The sequence below is a fragment of the Nuphar pumila genome, chromosome 11 (assembly GCF_984573655.1).
Source record: "Nuphar pumila chromosome 11, dmNupPumi1.hap1.1, whole genome shotgun sequence".
In the NCBI taxonomy this organism is placed as follows: Eukaryota; Viridiplantae; Streptophyta; class Magnoliopsida; order Nymphaeales; family Nymphaeaceae; genus Nuphar; species Nuphar pumila.
Window position 1 is genome coordinate 79,728,917 of NC_143259.1, and position 20,204 is coordinate 79,749,120.

A 20,204-nucleotide genomic window follows, 5' to 3' on the forward strand; every position below is an offset into this window, starting at 1 on the left:
CAACTACTGACATAGAATTGTTCCCCTTTAATAGTGAGAAAAACTCTATATTTTGGCTCAATTCCAGCTACCATCAACTCAAGGGAAGTGCAACCCATGTTTGAATCAGAATGGACATATCAAGGCTAATTCCTTGAAGGTCGATGAGAAAATAAACACAAAACCCTACAACAACCAATTTCCACTTATAACAGATGCATGAAATGATGTTTCTGAACCTCGCTTGGAAGCTCAACCATTATCGTAGATCCACACTTCGTTAATGTAAGATCCCATAATTTTTTTAGATTTTAAAATTTTAATTAATAAGCATTCTATGTAATTTTTGAGCTAAACAATAATTTAAAATTATTTAAATGTATAATCAGGGTTAGAACCTTCACTGGACCCAAGATGGATTGTGGTCCTAATGGGAAAGATTCATAACCCATAATTAGTACTTGTTATTGTAATTAGAAGCTAAATAGGCAACTACTTAAAATTCCTATTTTTCCTTTTTTTAACAGGGATGTCACCTAAGTGGGACGCCCCTTTACAAAAAGAGTGTGAAGCCCTCTCTCTCAAAATTGTGGTTTTGAGGGAGAGAGAGAGAGAGAGAGAATCGGAGGCTACCGATTTTTAATTTTTTTTGAGAAAGGAGAAGCTGCCTTTTGGAGATCATGGAAGGAGGAGGCTATCGACGTTTGAGAAGGAATCTCGCTTGGATTTCTTTGGTTCAGCCATCAACCAAGGTACGGGCTCTCTCTCTAGCCAAGAGAAGAGGATGGTTGCATGGATCAAACCATCGTGGGTTTAAGACATAAAAACATAAAACAAAAACCAAAACTGGTTTTTGTAGGGACGTTTTGGAGGGTTGGATAGGCTAGTTAAATTCCTGCAAATTGTCCCTGTGATTGCATAACCAGATCTGAGTGTGTGGATATATTTTTATATTTATAACCGAAACTGCCATGTGTTTTTGTGGGTTTCCAAACAGTTTAGAACAGCATAAACAATTTATGTGGTTTGGGTCTTGTTAGTTAGTTGATTGGTATGTTTAGATTTATTTGAATCTGCATTTTTCATGACTGATTTCATATTCAGTCTAATTGGGCATGAGTTTGATTGATCGCATGCTTGACGTTGCATGCTTGTTCTCATCCCAAAAATTTTTCCCCTCCCTCTGCGAGAGAGAGAGAACGATTCTGCGAGTCAAACTTGACCAAAGTTTTGAAAATTGGTTTTGAAAATTACTCGCCTCCATTTTTTGAAAATTTACGAGAAAATTCCGTGGAATGGGACCCGACTGTCGGTACGAGGTTCAACCGTTCTTTGCGCCTTTACCAAGGGTAATTGAAATAGGGATCAAATGTGTGCTTTGACGAAGTTAAATTATCTAAATTATGCTCTATTTTCCTAGAATGCACAGAGAATCAGGCATGTACTATGGAATTTTGAAAAGATGCAAGTTTGAAAAATGTGATGTTTGCCTTGGAAAATTGAGATATAATTGAAAAATGATTGGAAAAGTGCTTTCAAAATGGAATTCATAGGAAAATCATTGAATTTCATTGGAAATCAGAATTTGTATTGGAAAATGGATTCTTAAGAAAACTTTGAGAAAATCGATTTTGAGATTTGGGTTACTTTTTTGAGGAAATGGATTTGAGAATTCTGAGAAAATCGGGAAGTTCATTGGAAAATGACTTTCGAAATGGAAAATGGATTCTTAGGAAAAACTGGGAACTCTGAGAAAATTGATTTTTGGAATTTGGGTTTGAAATGAAAATCAATTTCTGAAGGAGATTTGAGACTTCTAAGAAACCAACTTCTGAAATAATTCAAGAAACTTTGGCAAATTCAATTTTGGGATTTAAAAATGAAATTGAGAATGTGAAAATCTTGGAAAATCATGATTTGAACTTGAAAAATACTTGGAATCTCATTTGAAAATTCAGAGTTCTTGAGAAAATCAAATCATGAGAAAGACTTGGAAATTTTTGGGAAAATTGATTTCTCTGAAATGGAATTGGGAAATGAGTTTGAAAATAATGCAAATTGAATGAAATAAATGAATGAACATGGATTTGAAAGATATTTCATTAAAGAATTGGGAAAATCCTTTTGAAATTTGGAGAAATATGCAGTGCATTTTTTAAGTTAGCCTAAGAGTGTAGGCTGAATGTGGCTAATATGACTATCACAAGAGTTTATGAACTCCCTAAGAGCTTGTGCACGTGCCATTCGTGTCAGCCATATTGATTTTGGAAAATGTGCATATGCATCATATATCAGGTATTGAATTTTTTCAGAAATTAAACTATATGCAATGCAGCCCTATTCTAGGCTGGAAAGTAATGTATTCCAAATTATTACATCTGATATTACATTGAATTGAAATAAAAGAAAATAAGTCTTTTTTCCTAGATATTCCTGCAAAACTAGAAAACATGTTAACACAGAAATGTAGGTTTAGCTGAATTTATCCAAAAATATTAGAAATTATCGGATATTATTCAAATATAAATCCAAATTCATACCCCCTTTGATATAAACATGAGAAATAAGTAATGAAATTCGAAAATAAACTTGGAAATTCGAAATTGGGGTCAAAATGACCAAAATAACCCTGATGACCTTGAAAACAGGGTTTTCTGAGAGAATTTTTGTAAAATTTGGAAATTTGAAAATCAAATGAAATAGGATTAAACACAATATGATGCAATATGATGATATGCATGAAAATTTTAAAAATTAAGGATTGGAATTTCGAAATTGAGGTCAAAATGACCAAAATACCCCTGATAACAAGACTATGGCCTTGAAACCAGTGTTTTCTAAAATAAATTTTGCAAAAATGAGAAATATGAAATGCAAATGATATTGAAATTAATCCTAATATGATATGATATGTTTATTCACATGATAAAAACCCTAAAATAGTAGAAATATCACAAAATATCAAATTTAACTTGATTTTCGCCTCTCTTTTTAAAAATAAACTAACACATAAGGTAAATGAACTTGGAATTGAGCCAAATTTGGCATGGACACCTAGGTTAACCCTAAAAACAGAATAAAACTCGAAAATATATTTTTTTGATATTTTTTAATATGGAAAATTAACTAGAAATCCTAAAAATCAGGATTTTGCCTAAAATGTTAATTCTAAATTGGATTTCGGGTACTAAACTTCCATAAAAGATTTCCAAATTTTATGGGGTGACAGGGGACAGTTAGGCAAAGTTTTTTCCCTTTTACAGATTCTGGCTTTGACCTATGGTCGGAGCTAGACAGCTCCGGCAAGTTGGATCAGAATCAGGTGACTCTAGGATCTAGGGCAGACAGACAAGTTTCGGGAAAATTATAGAAAAAATAGAAGACAGGAGAAAATGACTGAAATTCTAGGAAAATATCCCTGACAAACAGAGGAAGATTTCCTCTTTTTACAGTTTTAGGATTCGGGTTATGGTTTGGGAGAGAGCAGAGGATTATCAGAGACCTAGATCTCTGAAACTCTCAGACATTGGAATTTGACAGACAGATAATTTAATTCCGGGAAAAATACCTAGGATGCTCCTGAAATTCTCAAAATTTGGGGAATGACAGAGGGAATGGTTAGGAACAACTTCGCTGTTGGAAGTTTTGACATTCAGCCTATGGGTTGAACGAACACGGTGGATTAGGGTTGGTCTAGACCCTGACAAGGAAAAATCGAGATTTTCCCAAGGGTCTGGGAAAATAGATTTTTAGCAGGGACCAAAACTCCTTAGAAAAAGCTAGGAAAGTACTGGAAAACAATAGGTTCTAACAGGGACTCACTGTATTTTTTTGAGGGAAATTTGGATCGTCCATCTAGGAGGTCTCGGAGGTTCTTGTCTGCTAAAACAGAACTTGAAATTTCCAGAAGAGTAGAATCCTGATTTGGGATTCGATTTTTAGAATGAAGTTGCAGAACTAAAGTTAAATTAAATCTTTGGCAGGGAATCAATAACATGCAAACCTATTTAATATAAAATTCCTGAGATTTATTGATGAAAATTTATGCACGAAATAACGATTGGACAGTATACGAATGAATTGAAATCTATAAATCCTAAGTAAAAAACTAATAAGAAACTATACTATACGAATGAAATGACTAGGAAATAATGAAATCAACCTAGATGTAATATAAAATGTCATGAAATATGATAATAAAAACAAAATTACGGGGAGACATGGTTGAAATTTACTTTTGCTCTTTAAGAAAAGGATTCAATCCATATAAATGAATCTCCCTTCTTATATAGCATAAACATGTAAGATGAAAGTCTTGATATCTCCGATCATTTTAAGAACATAAATCACTCCTACACAGCCGTATATTCAGCCTTTGGGCTGATTCTACATCATCTCCACGAAAGCCATGCTTGAAGTACCGTGGTGTTGGGTGGCAAAAATAAAAAAAAAAGGGACTCACCTTGACTTCAAACGGTTGGAGTGGCGGCAACTTGCTTGATGGAAGGTAGGTGGTCAGTGGATGTGTGTTGGTTGAAGAGGGTGCAGCAGGAGCTCATGGTAGTGGAGGGCTGCCGTTTGTTGGAGGCAAGAGCAGTGGCTTGATGCTGCTTGGTGGCTGGAAGAGTTGAAGGTGGCTGCACGGTGGCTAATGCTGCTTGGTGGTTGGAAGAGTTGAAGGTGGTTGCACGGTGGTTGGTGTTGCTGTGATGGAGGTGGTTGTAGCCACAAAGGGGGAGCTTGGTGGCTGGTAGAGAGGAGAGAGAGATGGAATCCAAGAGGAGAGAGGGTTGAGAAAGAATCCAATGCTCAGCCGTGTGGTGCTTCCTCTCTTTTTTTTTAACAAAAGACTTGGGCTTTTTTCAATTAGGGCTAAGGTTGAGAGGGGTTAATGAGAGGGAGCAGAGGTGTACATGAAAATGCCTTGGGATTTAGAAAGGGAAGAGGGGTCTTAAGGGGGCTGGACAATAGGGAAGGGAAAGAAAGGAGAGAAAGAAAGAAGAAAAGAAAGAGGAAGGAAGAAGGAAGAGAGGGAAGAAAGAAGAGGGGAAGAAAAAGAGAGGGAAGGGTGATAAGTGAGTGGGCGGGACCAATGAGAGAAAGGAAGGGAGAAAGAAAAGAAGAAAGAAAGAAAGGAAGAAGAAAAGAAAGAAGGAAAGGAGAGGAAGAAAGAAGAGAAAGCAAGGAAAGAGAGAGGCTGGTTGACCCCTCTTGTGGGTCCCACCTCTAAAAAAAGAAATAAAAATAAATAAAAAGTGATAAAATAAAGAAAAATATATCAAAAGAAAATGTTTATTTTTTTTATTAAAAGAAAATACAAGTAAATAAGCCATCTCAGAGTGGGCTTACTTTCCAAATTTGAAATTCATTTTGAGAATCATAGGGGTAGGATAGTCTTTTCAGGAAATTTTCGGACGAAACAAGCTATTTTTGACAGTTTTTTAAACGAGCTCAGAATTTGAAGTTTCATACCCCGTTGCGAAGCAAATCCAGTGTAGAATTTGAAAATTTGAGTTTGAAATAAATCCAATTTGTTTTTCTCGGGAAAATATTTCCAAATTTAAAATCCTGGGAGTAAAAATGTCAATTTTGAAAACACGGGGTTTGAAATTTATTTCTGAAAACTTTTAAAACTCAATCTGGATTGAAATTTATAAAATTGAAGTTATGGACTTCGAAAATGAAATGAAATGTGATGAAATGCTGAGAAATGATATGAAATGATGAGAAATGACATGAAATGCTATACGAAATGCAGACCCTGAATGAAGAATTTTGGATATTGGACTTTAATTGACACTTGTACCAGTTCAAAAGTGTTAAAATTGATAAAATTTGCAAAATGATTCAAGAAATGGTTTTCGGGTTCTACCGGGCTAGAGTGACACTGAAAATTGGGGTTTGAGCTGGATTGAACTGAAATGAACTGGATTGAACTGGGTTCTAGGGTTTCAGAACTCAAGTGAACTGACAAGACACTTACTCAATTGGACTCCCGGAATAAATTTTCAAGAAAAACTGACATTTTTAGAGAAATGGTCAATAGAGTGAAGTGAATTACAGACCATAGCTGGGCTTGAGCTAAAACAAAGATCAGTAATACTGACATGAACTAAAACTGAAACTCGAACACTAGCTCAACTGGCAGACTCAGCTCAATTCCAGCTGAAATGGGTTAAAATGGGCTCCTAGACACTTGAAAGTGGTTTTGAACTGAAACTGGGGTACTTGAACTCCTGGTGAGCTCAAGCTAGACTCAGGGGAATAGGATTGACAGAGAATGACTGACTCGGAGACAATTGGCTTGGATTTGAGTGAGAAATGAGCTCATTTCTGAAGAAATGATCTCATTTTGGCAGGAATGGTCAAAAATGACAATGGTTTGTTTATCATGAGCTCGGGTGAGCTAGAAATGACTGATATTCTAACTATTCTGAACTGACCGACGAGCTTGGTTGACTCCGACTGACTGGGGTCTGGGATGACCTAGGGGTAAAATGATAATTTTTCTAATGAAAGTAGGTAAAATGGTAGTTTTCTGACACAAACTTGGGGTTTGACTCCTACACTGACCTACCAGAGTTGGCATTGCACGAGGGGTGTGTTTGAAAATGGATGAGGAAAATTTGGGGAGTTTACAATGCTCTGCCGTAATAAATATGCAATTTTTCTTTCATGGGCTGATCGAAACCTGCATATTTTTAATGGATGGCCTCAGCATTAAAACATGTATTTATTGTGTTGGTTGAGGCTCTGTCCAACTGAAATTGTGTTTATCATGTTATTGCATGTTTCTTGGAAATTGTATGGGTAGTTCCACTAAAATCATGTTCTTTTTAATTTGATGTTGCATGCATCCAATAAATTGAAATCTGCAATGTTTTTCTTTTATTGCCTGCACGATCAGCTCGATGGAAACCTGTATATTTTAATTGATTGTATGTTCAATCAATGAAATTTGTGTTATGGGTTACATGCACAGTACATGAAGTCTGTGTTTTGGTTGATTTTGTGATAGGACATTGGTAACCCGATATTCTATGTGGTCTATGCAGGTTGCACACAGTCTAACGGGTGTGTCCAGACTTGTAATCTTGTCCAGAAACCTGTTTTGGATGGTGCATGTCTACTTAAATTTATTTTGCTTCTGTCAATGTGCATTCGCCGTCATGGAGAATTGATTTTACATTGCCTTTGAGGGTTCTGAATTTTGGCAAGTGTTTAGGAAAAATCGGTAGAACACTCGATGTTAGGTTAGGATATTTGAGTCTGGGCTTTGCCCAGGTCTCATTGACCAGACCTAAACGAGCCAATTAAAAGGTGATAAAAAGTTTTATTTTCAACCTTTAAAATCAAGCGACATTCGAGCGAAATTCAGGTTAAATTCAAGTGAATTTAGGAGGCGAAATTCGAATTATATATCATTAGATGCACCTCAGAATTTTGAGTTCAACGGTATTTTACTTTTATGAATTCGGGCTACGGTTTGCCCGAAACTCGCATTTTTTAAAAAAATGCCTGTCTCGATGGAATCGGGTCTGGGTTGGATCGGATTGGATCCGATCTATATGATCCAAATTAATATGGATCTGAACTCAATCCAAGACCCATATTAATTACGATCCAATCCAGCTTAGGATCCAAATGAATTTTGGATATGGATATGGATTTGGATCTTGAATCCAAATCCAAAGAAAATAAAGCTTTAAATTTAAAATACAGGTTTAAATCTGTCACACAGACTCGGCTAGGGGGTCGATGCATCCGCGTCGACACGCCCCGACACGGGTGCAGCTTCGAACACGGGGCGGACACGGTCAACCAGTGTTATTAAAAAAGTGCCTCAAGGCGAGGGCCTTTGTGCCTTGATGCGCAGGCATGAAACGTAAAAGTGTACGCCTCATACGCTTTGAGGTGTACGCTTCGAGGCGAGGCACGCCTCACACTGAGGTGTGCACTCCTCATGTTGCACACAAAAAGCACGAAGGCAAGGCAAGTAGCCACAGCGAAAAGGGTAGCCCATCTGAGGTCGCCACTGAGGGAAGACGCGGAATTCTGCTGGTTGGGTGAAGGAGCAGAAGGAGCAGGACCATCGGGCGACCCGCTAGGAGATCTGGCAGAAGGGACAGGAGGAGATCCAGCAGAAGGAAGAGTAGGAGATGCAGCAGAAGGAGAAGGAGATCCGGCGGAAGGAAGAGGAGGCGATGCAGCAGAAGGAAGAGGAGATCCAACAGGAGGAGATCCGGCAGAAGGAAGATGAGGAGATGCAGCAGAAGGAAGAGGAGATCCAGCAGGAGGAGGAGATCCGACAGAAGGAAGAGGAGGCGATACAGCAGAAGGAAGAGGAGGCGATGCAGTTGGAGGAGGAGATCCAGCAGCAGCAACAGCATGAGCGGGTGAGGTGGGGGATTTAGCCGGTGGAGGTGAGGAGATGGTGGCCGCGATGACGTTGATGGCGACCTTCTGCCCGAAGGTGCAGTGTTGGCCGACGCTGCAGAGGAAGTAATGCTTTCATGTAGAGTTGAGGGATTTGGATTGGAAGACGTCTGATTAGATACTAGCTAAGTGGATTTGGAGTCTGATGGTGAAAAGCTCGTACCAAATGTGATTTTTTTACATGTAATGAGATTCAATAACAAAATTCAAAAAGTATTTGCATCTGATTATAATCAGATATGGTTTTAGCTAACTGAATAAAACTAAATGGAGTGATAAAATCAGATCCTTAAGTATTTTCTCCTGGGGACCAAGTAGACACCCCTTTCTTCAAAGTTATCAAGGGCATTGTTATTATGGGTTCAATGTTTACAAAACTCAATAGCTGTATAAATCACTTATAATTCAAATTGCCTTTTGTCTATCTGAATTTTCTTTTTCAATATAACGAGTTACTGAACTATACACATTCTTTCAAAAAAAAAGAACAAACCATATCTGCCTCTTATACGGAAAACTGCACAATAATGACATGTTCGTGTCCTTTTGGGTGTATCCATGTGACATCAGATCTTGTGTAATCTATTTGAGTAAACAGGACTCTCAACTGCTTCTTAATGAAGTGATCGTCTTACAAGGTGATAAACCCTGCTTACTTTCTTCCGACAGAGAAAGCTGGGGTTAGGGAGACCCCTACCAGTTAAAACAACCATACCATTTAGATTCGAACTTGCAACGTCCCAAATAACTGCAAATGGGGAATGTTTGGCTAGAGTGATATGGATAGTTCGGTTCCGGAATTGTATCTTCATGAGAATTAGATTCTTCTTTTCCAAAAGTGAAGTAAAAAGGAGGTGCTAATGAAATCCCAAATCTACCATTTTGGATATTTTTTTCATATTTATTTGAGATTTTTTATTTTTTGTTGTTATTTATTTATAATTTTAGATAATTTGTATAGTTTTTTTAAGTTTAAAAAAAAATTGAGGCTTATGCTTTGCGCCTCGAGGCTTATGCCTCGCCTCAGATTTTGGTAGAGCACCTCGCTACGCCTCAACGCTTTTCACAACATTGCGGTCAACCAAGTGTCGGACTCGAGAGTCTATTTTTGTCCATTTTTAAGGCAAAAAACTAAAAAAATGAACTTTTTATATGTTTTTTAAATATATATATATATATAGTCGTGTCCCCTAATGGGCACAACTTTGACCGAGTCTTATTATTGTTACATATATATATATAGTCGTGTCCCCGTGTCCAAAAATTTTGAAATTGCTTTGCACCCGTGTCACACCCGTACCCGTACCCGCACCCATGTGACATAGGTTTAAATTAAAGAAATGTAAGGTTTAAAAGACTTCCAGAGGGATAAGGTACCCTATGAAATTTTTTGAAACTTTATTAACTAATAATTAATTAATAATTAATTAATTTAATATTAAAATAAGTAAATTCTGAAATTTATTAGATGAGATAGTGAGCTGATTAGGGTTTCTAGAAGGACCCTATAGCTAATTAGAAAGAAGCAAAATAAACAAGAAAATAAAAAGTAATAAAAATAAAGAAAGTAGAATTGAAAAAAAAGAAAGAAAGTCAACAAATGAGAATCTAATGGATTAGGAAGGGAAGTTGGAGATAGAAACCCACATGGGAACTTCTATCTCCAGCACATATTGGAAAGCCCTGGAAGGCAGGGTGTGTCACCCTCTAGGGATCTTCCTTATAAAAGATCAAAAAAAGAGAAAGGGAGAAACAAAAAGAAAGAAAAGGGAAAGAGAGAAAGAGAGGAAGGGAAAGAGACAAGAGAGGAAACCATGCGAGAGGAGGAGAAAAGAACGAGAAGAAGAAAAAGAAAGATGATCCACCCATTTCTCCGGTCAACCGACGCTTTCTTTAACCTTTATCGAACTTCAAGAACAAGGTATGGGTTCTTCTCTTCATTCGAACGGAAAAAAAACATAGATTGGGTTTTATGCAATGTTTTAGTGAAAAAGAAGAAAAAAAAGAGAAATCTGATTTTGTATATATCCTGTTTAGCAAAAAAAATTAATACAAATGGATATCACATGCTCAGATCTAGTAAATTCCTGTTCATGTCATGGAACATATACATATTTATACATGTTAATGATTTCCCTTTTATTGGAATACAAGCTGGTTATATATATATATATATATATATATATATATATATATATATATATATATATATATATATATATATATTCAGATCTGTTGATTTGCTTATGTTCACAAATCTGGGCAGATCTGCCTACTTTTATAGGTAGACAGATCGGGAGAGATCTACTACATGTACTGTGGACAGATCTGCCAATGTAAAAAAGTGTGCAGAGATCTGTTGCCTGTGTTGTTTTTGAAAGAATACCATAGTGAATGTTTTGTTCTAATACTGTTCAGCAGATTTACATGTGCTTTTAAGGCCCAGCCGAACAGCAGGTCGGCTGGGCAGATGCAAAACCTGTCAACGCCCAGCCGACTACATCGTATGGGCAGTTGCATAAGCTGTCAAAGCCTAGCCAACTGCATCGGCTGGGCTGAATCCGAATCAGAATTCAGAATTCAAAAAATATTTATGAATATGAGCATGTAAATCTGTACCGAAAGGGGCAGATTTAAATTGCTGTTAAGCCCAGCCTCGGCTGGGCAGAATTATGTTACTGTTCAGGCCCAGCCGACCTGCTGTTCGGCTGGGCAGTTTCCGAGCCTGTCAAGCCCAGCCGAACGCTGGTCGGCTGGGCAGAGTTGAAACAGAAAAAAAAAAGGAAAACAGACTGGTACAGTCTGGGCAGATATAGACCCTGTGTCACAGGGATTCGGCCAACCAGGTACCCGCATCGACCCAACGCATGTATTTGGGTCGGACCAGCACCCGAAAACATGTACTTTTAGGTCTGATCAGCACCCAAAACAGCCTGTTTTCGAGTTCGACCAGCACCCAAAAACATCATATTTTCAGGTCAGATCAGCACCCAAAACAGCATATTTTCGAGTCTGACCAACACCCAAAAGCAACATGTATTCTCAAGAAAACAGATTCTATTTATAACAACTGATAGGTTCTCATAAAAAAAATAGATTCACTGACATCAAATAAAATTTATCTACAGTAGGTCATTAAGACAATGTACAATTAACAGGAACGCATGTTGCAAGAGCCTAATTTCACTGTGACAATTTTCAGGTAACAACAGATAGATAAGATGCCCACTAAATGTTTGGGCTTATGGCTGAACCATGGAGCCACTAGGACTATCAAGTGGGCTACAATCAAGATAGAATACAACAGATCTTAAAGTTTCCAAACAAGATCTATCACTGGTTGGGAGGATCATCTAATCAATCATGTATTTTCTTTTATCCTACAGTATCTTTTATGTTTTATAACTTTACAAGGAATTACAAAGCTTCTCATAGAATTCCTATGGGACAAAAGGAATGGGGAGAGGCACTAAAGTGTTTGGAACCAAGTTATTAACCACACAATTTAGGTGGCACTATCATAAGAGCACTAAAGAAGATCAATGAAGCATTCCCCCTTAAATGATGTTAGCTACTACATAAAGAGGACAAATGATGGTAGAAACCTATGTCACATAGGTGCGGATGGGGGGCCGGGTGCGGGTATGGGTGCGGATGCGACGGTGAGGCACTTTAAAAAAGCTTGGGTGCAGAGGTGCGGGAAGGATATATATATACATATATATATATAATAGTTTTAAGTTAACACACTGTGTATTTGTGTGCATTTATGTATTTATATATATAATAGAGATAAAAAAGGACTTGATTAGGGTTAACTGAATCTACTTTTGGATAGAAATGGACCTCAGTGTGGTTGACTTCACCTAACATAAAGGAAGCTATGTCCAAGTGTTGCACCCGCCTGGGTGAGGGTGCGACGCGGGTGCGGTGCCCCTGTTAGAAGAGTCTGTGTGACATAGGTAGAAACTTATCATACAAAAGTATGCCCTATTGGGTTGTCTCTGAAGATAGGGAAAGAAGCCTGATTGGAAGTTGGGCTCACAAATCTGGAGGGGTTGGATCCTGAACAAAATCACAATCAGACTAAAGAACGGCATCCTGAATAATTTCTGAAATGATAAATGGCTGGGACTAACAACTTTAGCAGACAAATTCAAAGTCCTTTAGTGAATTACCAGAAACAAAAATATAAACTTGACGGAATGCTTTTCTGAGCAATGAAGAATGGGAGGAACTGATGCATCATATTAAGGATAATTTAAACAAACTTGGAATACCTAAATTGATCGGTTGAACCCCATTCTATCCACCATTCAAGTTCTTACAAGTGGTCAGCTCTGACTTTGCTTGACCTCACTTGGATGAGGCAGCAATGTTCGCAACATATGCATATCAAAAATAAAAGTTATTCAGTATTAAGACATATGAATAATTGTGAATTTATTTTTTGAAAGACATATTTTCATTGAAGTACTTTCACACACCAAAACATATATCCAGCCATACATTTTATACAACTTCCTTACTTACCATTCTCCCCAACATTGTGCCCATTCTATTTGGCAAAATATCAGTCTTCTCTTCTTCTTTTCTTTCATAAATAAGTTAAGGAGGAGAAGAATAAGATGATGATGATGTTGATGATGACGATAGGCAGACATGTTAGTCTTAATTCCTGTTGCAATGCTGCCCGATGTTCTGTATGTCATACTGTAAACACCCCAAATTTTCACTCACCTCCCCGACATTTCCACCAAACATCATCATTCATTCCCTGAGATCGTCGGAGGGCAAAATAGTCATTTTCTGAGCCTAGAACTTGCAAAAGTCCAAATTTCATATGCAATTCTCAAAATTTCTCTATTTTAGCTCAGATGTTCAAAGTTTTATTCCTGACAGGAGACGGGAATCTCCAAATCCTAGTTCAAGATTACATTTCATAAGACATGTCATTGCATGAGCATTTCATATCACTGCACTGCACAGCATGTCATTTCGAGGTCGAGAACTCTCGATTTCAAAATTTTCAATCAAGATCCGAATTTCAACTCTTTTCAAAATCGATTTCAAAATCCTGGGTCTTCAAAATTGTCAATTCTTCCCATTTTACCCCCAGGACTCTGAGTTTCAAAGATTTTCTCAGGAAAACGATCTGGATAGTTTTCAATATAGATTCTAGCTTTAAACTTAGTCATTTTATCTCAGATTTTGCCCTTTCAAATATCATTCTTTTTCAAAATCACCCTACAGGGGCCGCCTCTTTCCAAAATTTCGGCAATTAGGCCAAGTATTTCTTATTTGCCAGTTAGTCTAGGTTTTTATGAAAATCCCAAAAAGAGGTTTTACTGTCTTGCCTTTATTCAATAAAGAAACGATGTGGGGTCCACCCTGAGGTGTCGCCACATAGGCTTTCCTTTTGTAAAACTTGAATTTCGAAAAACCCAAAAATATAGGAGCCTTGTCTCTGAATTGACACCATTGGGCCCTTTCTCTCTCCTTCCATCCTCTGCCATGTGTCATCTTGGGGTTCACCCAGAGGTGGTGCCACATGTCATTTTCTCTCACCTCCCATTTCTTTGCCATGTGTCAGTGTGGGGCCTCTTTAAGGTGGAGTCACGTGTCTTCAGTCACCTTTTCTTATTTCATGCCACGTGTCAATGTAGCGCCACATGTCCACCACCTTTATTTCTCTATCCCTCGCCACGTGTCACTCTGGGGTCACCCTGAGTCGCCACGTGTCCATCTCTGCTTTTTTCTAGAAAAAGTAGACTTGTCTCCCCCTGAGGTGGCGCCATCAGAGGTGTTCTCTACTGCAGCAGACACATGTCACTCTCTGCTTCTCTCAGAAAAAGTAAGTGACACATGTCACTCTCTGCTCTTCTCAGAAAAGCAAGTGACGCATGTCTCTCTCTGCTTTTCTCAGAAAAAGCAAGTGACACATGTCTCTCTCTGCTTTTCTCAGAAAAAGCAAGTGACACATTGTGATCATCGCAAAAATTCACACACGTCACTTTCTGCTCTCTTCAAAAAAAGCAAGAATTCAAACATTCAAATCCTTCCTGAGGTGGCGCCAATCCTGAACTTTACTTTTTCTATCTGGTCCGAGATGGCGCCACATGTCCCTTGTTCCTCCCTCCTGCCACATGGCACTGTGGGGCCACCCTGAGGTGACGCCGCATGGCCATCCTCCATTCTTCCAGAGCCCACATAAAGAGTCTCCTCCAGCAAGCTGACACTTGTCAAGTATGGAACCACCCTGAATTGCCACATGTCCAATTCTCCTTTCTGCAGAAAAAGTAGAATCCCCCCTTTGAGGTGGCGCCATTTCTGAAAAGACCTCCCCACAAAAATAGCTCTGCAGCCTGCTTTTAGAAAAAGTAGAAAACCAAAATTCAAATGCTCCTGAGGTGGCGCCTTCTGCTTCCTATGTTCCTGCCTTCTGACACATGGCAATGTGGAGCCACCCTGAGGTGGCGCCACATGGCAGTCTCTCCTTCCAGAAAAGCAAAATTTTGAATTTCAAACAAAAGCAAACTCCAAGATGGCATCCTCTGAGGTGGCGTCATATGGGAAGCTCCTGCAGAGAAAATCAAGCCAACTCCTTTGCTGAGGTGTCTCACTTACAAAATTTGCATTTTATTTATTCCAAAAAATCCAAAGTAGCACCCTCTGAGATGGCGCCACATGGAAGGTCTAGATTCACTCTATTTGAATTTTGAAAATCTCCAAAAAGTCTACAAATCCCTAGCCCACGCCCAGTCCAGAGAGGCTCCTGTTTGAGATCTGAACTTCAACTTAGAATTCCATTTTTCTCCTTTCTTTTGTTTTCCTCTGAATTCACGCCCTCTCTGGAGTCCATTATCAAGGTAGTCGCCCGTCTCTGAGGTTTCAAAGCAGCAAAAGAACAACAAGGTGAGCTTCTATTCTAATCGGTTCTATTGAAATAACGCCCTTGTCTCGATTTGCATATTGAATTTTCGTTTTGAAGAAAAAATTCGTCCGAACAATGGATTGAGCTATTCTCATAAAATGACATATACCAAAAATAATGATGCTTCCTCGATGGTTTCTAGCTTTCATGCATTAAATAGATTTGATTCATGTTTTATTTCGTTAATTTAGCATATTTTATGAATTAGTTAGTCCTTTTTTAGCATTTATTTCAATTTTGTTCAGTTTCTGTAAGTCTCTGTTTTTGTCAGTCAGTCCACTCGTTATTTCATGTTTTTATTTTTCTCTAAAAATGTCAAAAAAATCATATTACGTACCCTTAGCTGTCCCTAATAATCTACAAAAAAATCGGAAGCATTTGAATTCATTTACTGTGTTTAAAGTTCAAAATGCCAAGTCGGGTTTTATCACCCGAGAAACGTTTAGAATATTTGGTCCCGACTTGTAAAATCGAAGTCTCCCTCATGTGAGATCTGATTTTCAATCCGAAAAATGCCCTGAACTCGGGATGGAGTCTAGTATTTAATCTGATTTTCTCAGATTTTTCTGAATTTTTTTACTGTCTGACAAAAATCCGAGAGTTCGGGACACGTGTCAAAACCTGATTTGAGTCTCTGAGACTCTGAGTCGACTTAAGTCGATTGGTTCTCCCTGGATATAGCTCCAAATCCAAATCTGTAAAAAGTGAACTTTATGTTCTGAATGTCCGCTATTTGATTCTGGAATTTTGCAATTTTTAGGACAGTCTTCATACCAGTTTCGTATTTTTTATTTAAATCTCTTGTTTTAGCATTTACATATGTTCTTCTGAGTTATACATATAATGTTGTATTTTTATTTCTCATCCAGTTGATCAAATGCCGAATCTATACAAATGAAAGTTGTTCATATGCATGTCAGTAGTTCCCCATTTAATTTTCAGAAATTTTTACGGTCTGTTAGTAGTTTTTATCCATTTTCACATCAGATCATACTGATTTTAGTCCCGTCAGAACCAAATCTCTGCTATCGAACTCACCGTATGTCGAATCCCGAGGCTGTAAAAGCCAAAGATGTTCATTTCCATGTCCTTTAGCAGCCTGCAAAATATCAGACATTTCTATGGTTGATTTTTGCATTATTGCGTTAAATGCTATGTTTGGTTGATACCCGTATGCGAAATTTGCTCATTTTATGGTTTTCTTTGAAATTTTGCATCTAGGCCATGTCATTTCATGGATTTTATCATTCTATATTGTTTCTAAGGGTAGAGGGATGTTCCCTACCGAATTTGGCATGATTTGAGTATCGTTTGATGATCTGTTTAGCCGTATCATCAAATCGGGGTCCCCGCAGGACCCTGATCTAAGCGAAAAACAAACGAAATTCATTATTTTGGCCAAGTTTCAAACTCAAATTCTGATTTTTACAGTCCTAAGATGTTAGCAGCGTGTCATCATGTATCATCATGCATTTCATCATTATTTGGTTCAATTCAAATTTCAAAATCTCAAATTTTACCAAAATTCCTTCAAATAACCCTGATTTTAAAGGCATAACTTCAATAATAGGGGTATTTTGGTCATTTTGACCCTAATTCCGAATTTCAAACTATTTATTACTGAATTTTCTTACATTTGCATCATTTCAAATATCAAAAAAGTATGAAAATAGGGTTTATATCTAACTAAGTCCAATAATCTCAAGATATTATTGAAAAATCTTGAAAAACCCCGCATATTTGAGCTAACTCCATTTCAAATTTGGCAGGGACATTCAAAGGAAGGAGCTGAAGTCTGCAATTATCTTTATTTCATTTTATTTAGTGATGTAATAATTTAATAAAAATTTGGAATAAGAGCTTTACTTTTCTGCTTAGATTAGGATGCATATCATATAGTTTGAATTTCTGCAATATCTTGATTATGTGATTCATGCATTTTATTTCAAAATCACTATGGATGTACACCAATGGCACGTGCACCAACTCTTAGGGAGTTGATGCACTCGGTGGAGTCCATATTTACGGCCTAGTCGAAATATGGACGAGGCCCAGATTCAACATCTTTCTACTAGTCACACCGAGCCTACACTCTTAGGCTATCTTCCAAAATACACTACATGTCTTCAATGATTACAAAATATTTTAGAATTAACTAAGTAAATTATAAACATATTTACGGCCATAGTCAGAATATGTGGTAACCTTACCTTAGTTTAATTTTAAAATTGCATATTTTCTTGAAAAGATGTTTTCACAAAAAGACATACATTCATTCAGGATAGCTTGCATCATGAAATCATATGCATTTCTCATGATTTTCTCGAGAAAATTTCATTCTAAGGAAATCGATTCCTCAAGAAACTCTAAAAGTTTTCAAAGTTAGATTTCCCAAGTCAAGTTTTCCACGATTTTCCCTAGAAAATGTTCTCTTCTTAAGATTCATTTTCAAAAGGATTTTCTCATCATTCTCAATAATCAAAATCGATTTTCAAGTATTTCAAGGCTAAAATTCTCATAATTTCAATTCCCTGAGTTTTGATGTTCCTTCTCCAAAGAGTTTTCCAATAAATTTCAATCATTTTTCAAAGAAAATTTTCAAAAAAGTAGAATTTTCCTGGCAAACATCTTCTCTTTCAACATTTATCTTTTCTCAAGAATTCTTTCTATTTTCTCAGGATTCTCATTCCTTCCTGATTTTCCCAAATCTTTATAAACTTTCTTGAGACTTCAAGTCCTTTTATCAGAGTTTCCTGAGAAACTGATTTCCACCTTTTGCCTTAGAAATATTTTTCAACTCCAAAGCATTTTCTAAGCATGCATCATGTTTTCAACTTGCATTTTACAAGGTTTCATAACACATGCCTGAATTCTCTGTGCATTTAGGATAGAACACAATTTTGATAATTTAGCTAAGTCAAGCACACATTTTTGGTCCTTGGTTCGATTACCCCTGTTAAAGGCGGCAGGAACGGAGTCCTATTCTTCGGAATATTTCCCGTTATTTTCAAAATGGAGGCGAGTATTTCAAAACAATTTTCAAACTTTGGTCAAGTTTGACTCCCAGAAGGTTTTCCCCTCTCTCCCGCAGGGAAGGGAAAAATTTTGCGACAATAACAAATCCATAACGGGTCATGGTCCTCAAGCCATAAGTATCGATGGATGCTTGAATTTAAAAAACATGAAATATTTAGTCCCACAAGAAAAGCATGCAAGAACCTACCACAACCAACCATAACATGTAAAGGTTAAGGATACCCCATGATTGAGTTCCTCAAATGTTAGTATTACTAGAAATGTTAAATGAAAATAGATCAACACATACAGGCTGGCAATACACAATGAGTCATATAAGTAGAACTCATGAAACGAAAAAATCCAAGGGGTGCAAGCCATGTGTGTGGAAGTTGGATAACAATAATTGATGACAACAAAAGTTTAATCAACAACACCAACTATTCCATGCCATTAAGCAGCGATTAGACAAACCACTAACATAGAAAAAAGAAGCAGCAGACAGTGAGCCATCAATCCTAAAAAAAATAAACAGCTTGACGCTAAATAGAGTTATGGGGGGAGGGAAGTAGAGAACCTTGATCCACGACGTTGGTCTGTTCTATAAGGAGCATCACGATAGGAGTAGCGATCACTGGTGGCACGCCTGCGGTGAACTCTGGGAGAGGGACTTCTGCTGCTTCTCGGGCTCTGGCTCATCTTCTCAAATAGTTCTCTTACCGCAGCCTCTTATCAAACAAACAGCAACAACCCTGACGATTCGATCACCACCAACACCAACACCGTCTCTGCCTCTGCCTCCGCCACCACCAACACAGCCACTACTGCATTCAGAACCAACCACCCAAAACCACCTTCCATGAGTCCATCTCCATCACCCATCACCCACAAACAACCCACCCACAACTTCAACAAGCAAGGCTCTTTTAATTCCACAAGCCATCACCCACAACAAAAAGGAAAAAGGGAAACACAAACTACCCCACGTACGCGTCCCACATACAGCCCCCCCAACACCAAACAAACACAAAACCAAACCCCAAAACCATCATTACCACCACCACCACAACCAACACCACATTCCAATACCCCACCACCACTCCCACAAAAATAAAAAACAAGAACAGCAATGAGAGAGAGAATCATCCAAAACATGCTTTCATCAAAACAAACTGTAACAAATGTGAGAAGCGCGCAAGATCGAGGCAGGTTAAGCCGGTAATCAACCAACATTTTACCTAAAACCCAAGGAAGAAGCCGGAAGCCAGAAGCCAGAGCAAACTCAGAGAGAGAGGAGCACGACCTGGAAGCCCTTGTTCGCCCCCAACAACACCAGTGAATGGAGGACACGAGAGAGAGAGAGAGGCCCTCATTCGCTCACTTATACCCAAAAATTAAAAATAAAAATAATAATATGTCGGGGGGCTAAAAGCTAAAGAGTGCGTATCCGGTGAGAGCGAACAGTGACGTTTGATGGAACGGCGGCATCTCAAATACCATGTAGTAACTATTTTTCAGCCGTTCATTTAGAAAACCTAAGATGCCTTTCATCCAAATATACGAACTTTTTGAAATTTGTAACTTCACAAATATTTTATTAAATTTATATACATGTACGAAATTCATATATGCAAACCTCCAATTATTACCTTTAGTAATTGATCCGATCTACAAGTATACGACGATCTTTGCAAAATTTTGGCATATCAATTTTTATATATTTATAGTTTTTTAATCATATATAAAGTTATTTTTGTTCATTTTGTTTCTTTTTTTTCTGAAAAAAAAAAAACATAATCTTTTTTTCTTTAGAACCCTCAATATTTTCTCTCTCTAATTT

General features: G+C 37.7%; 1 protein-coding gene across 2 annotated transcripts in view; it reads right to left on the minus strand.

Moving 5' to 3' along the window:
- Positions 1-19,719, minus strand: part of LOC149822444 (uncharacterized) — a 35,225-nt gene extending 15,506 nt beyond the window's left edge. The window contains exons 1-2 of one of the 2 annotated variants that reach the window (XM_089981503.1): positions 19,603-19,719; positions 18,942-19,188 (exon numbers count right to left, since the gene is read on the minus strand). In XM_089981503.1, the coding sequence (XP_089837629.1) occupies positions 18,942-19,063 (122 nt within the window). In that variant the 5' untranslated portion in view covers positions 19,064-19,188; positions 19,603-19,719. Of the gene's footprint in view, positions 1-18,941; positions 19,383-19,602 lie in introns of those variants that run through there. The other variant, XM_089981502.1, reaches the window with a different exon arrangement.
- Positions 19,720-20,204: the final 485 nt, after the last annotated feature.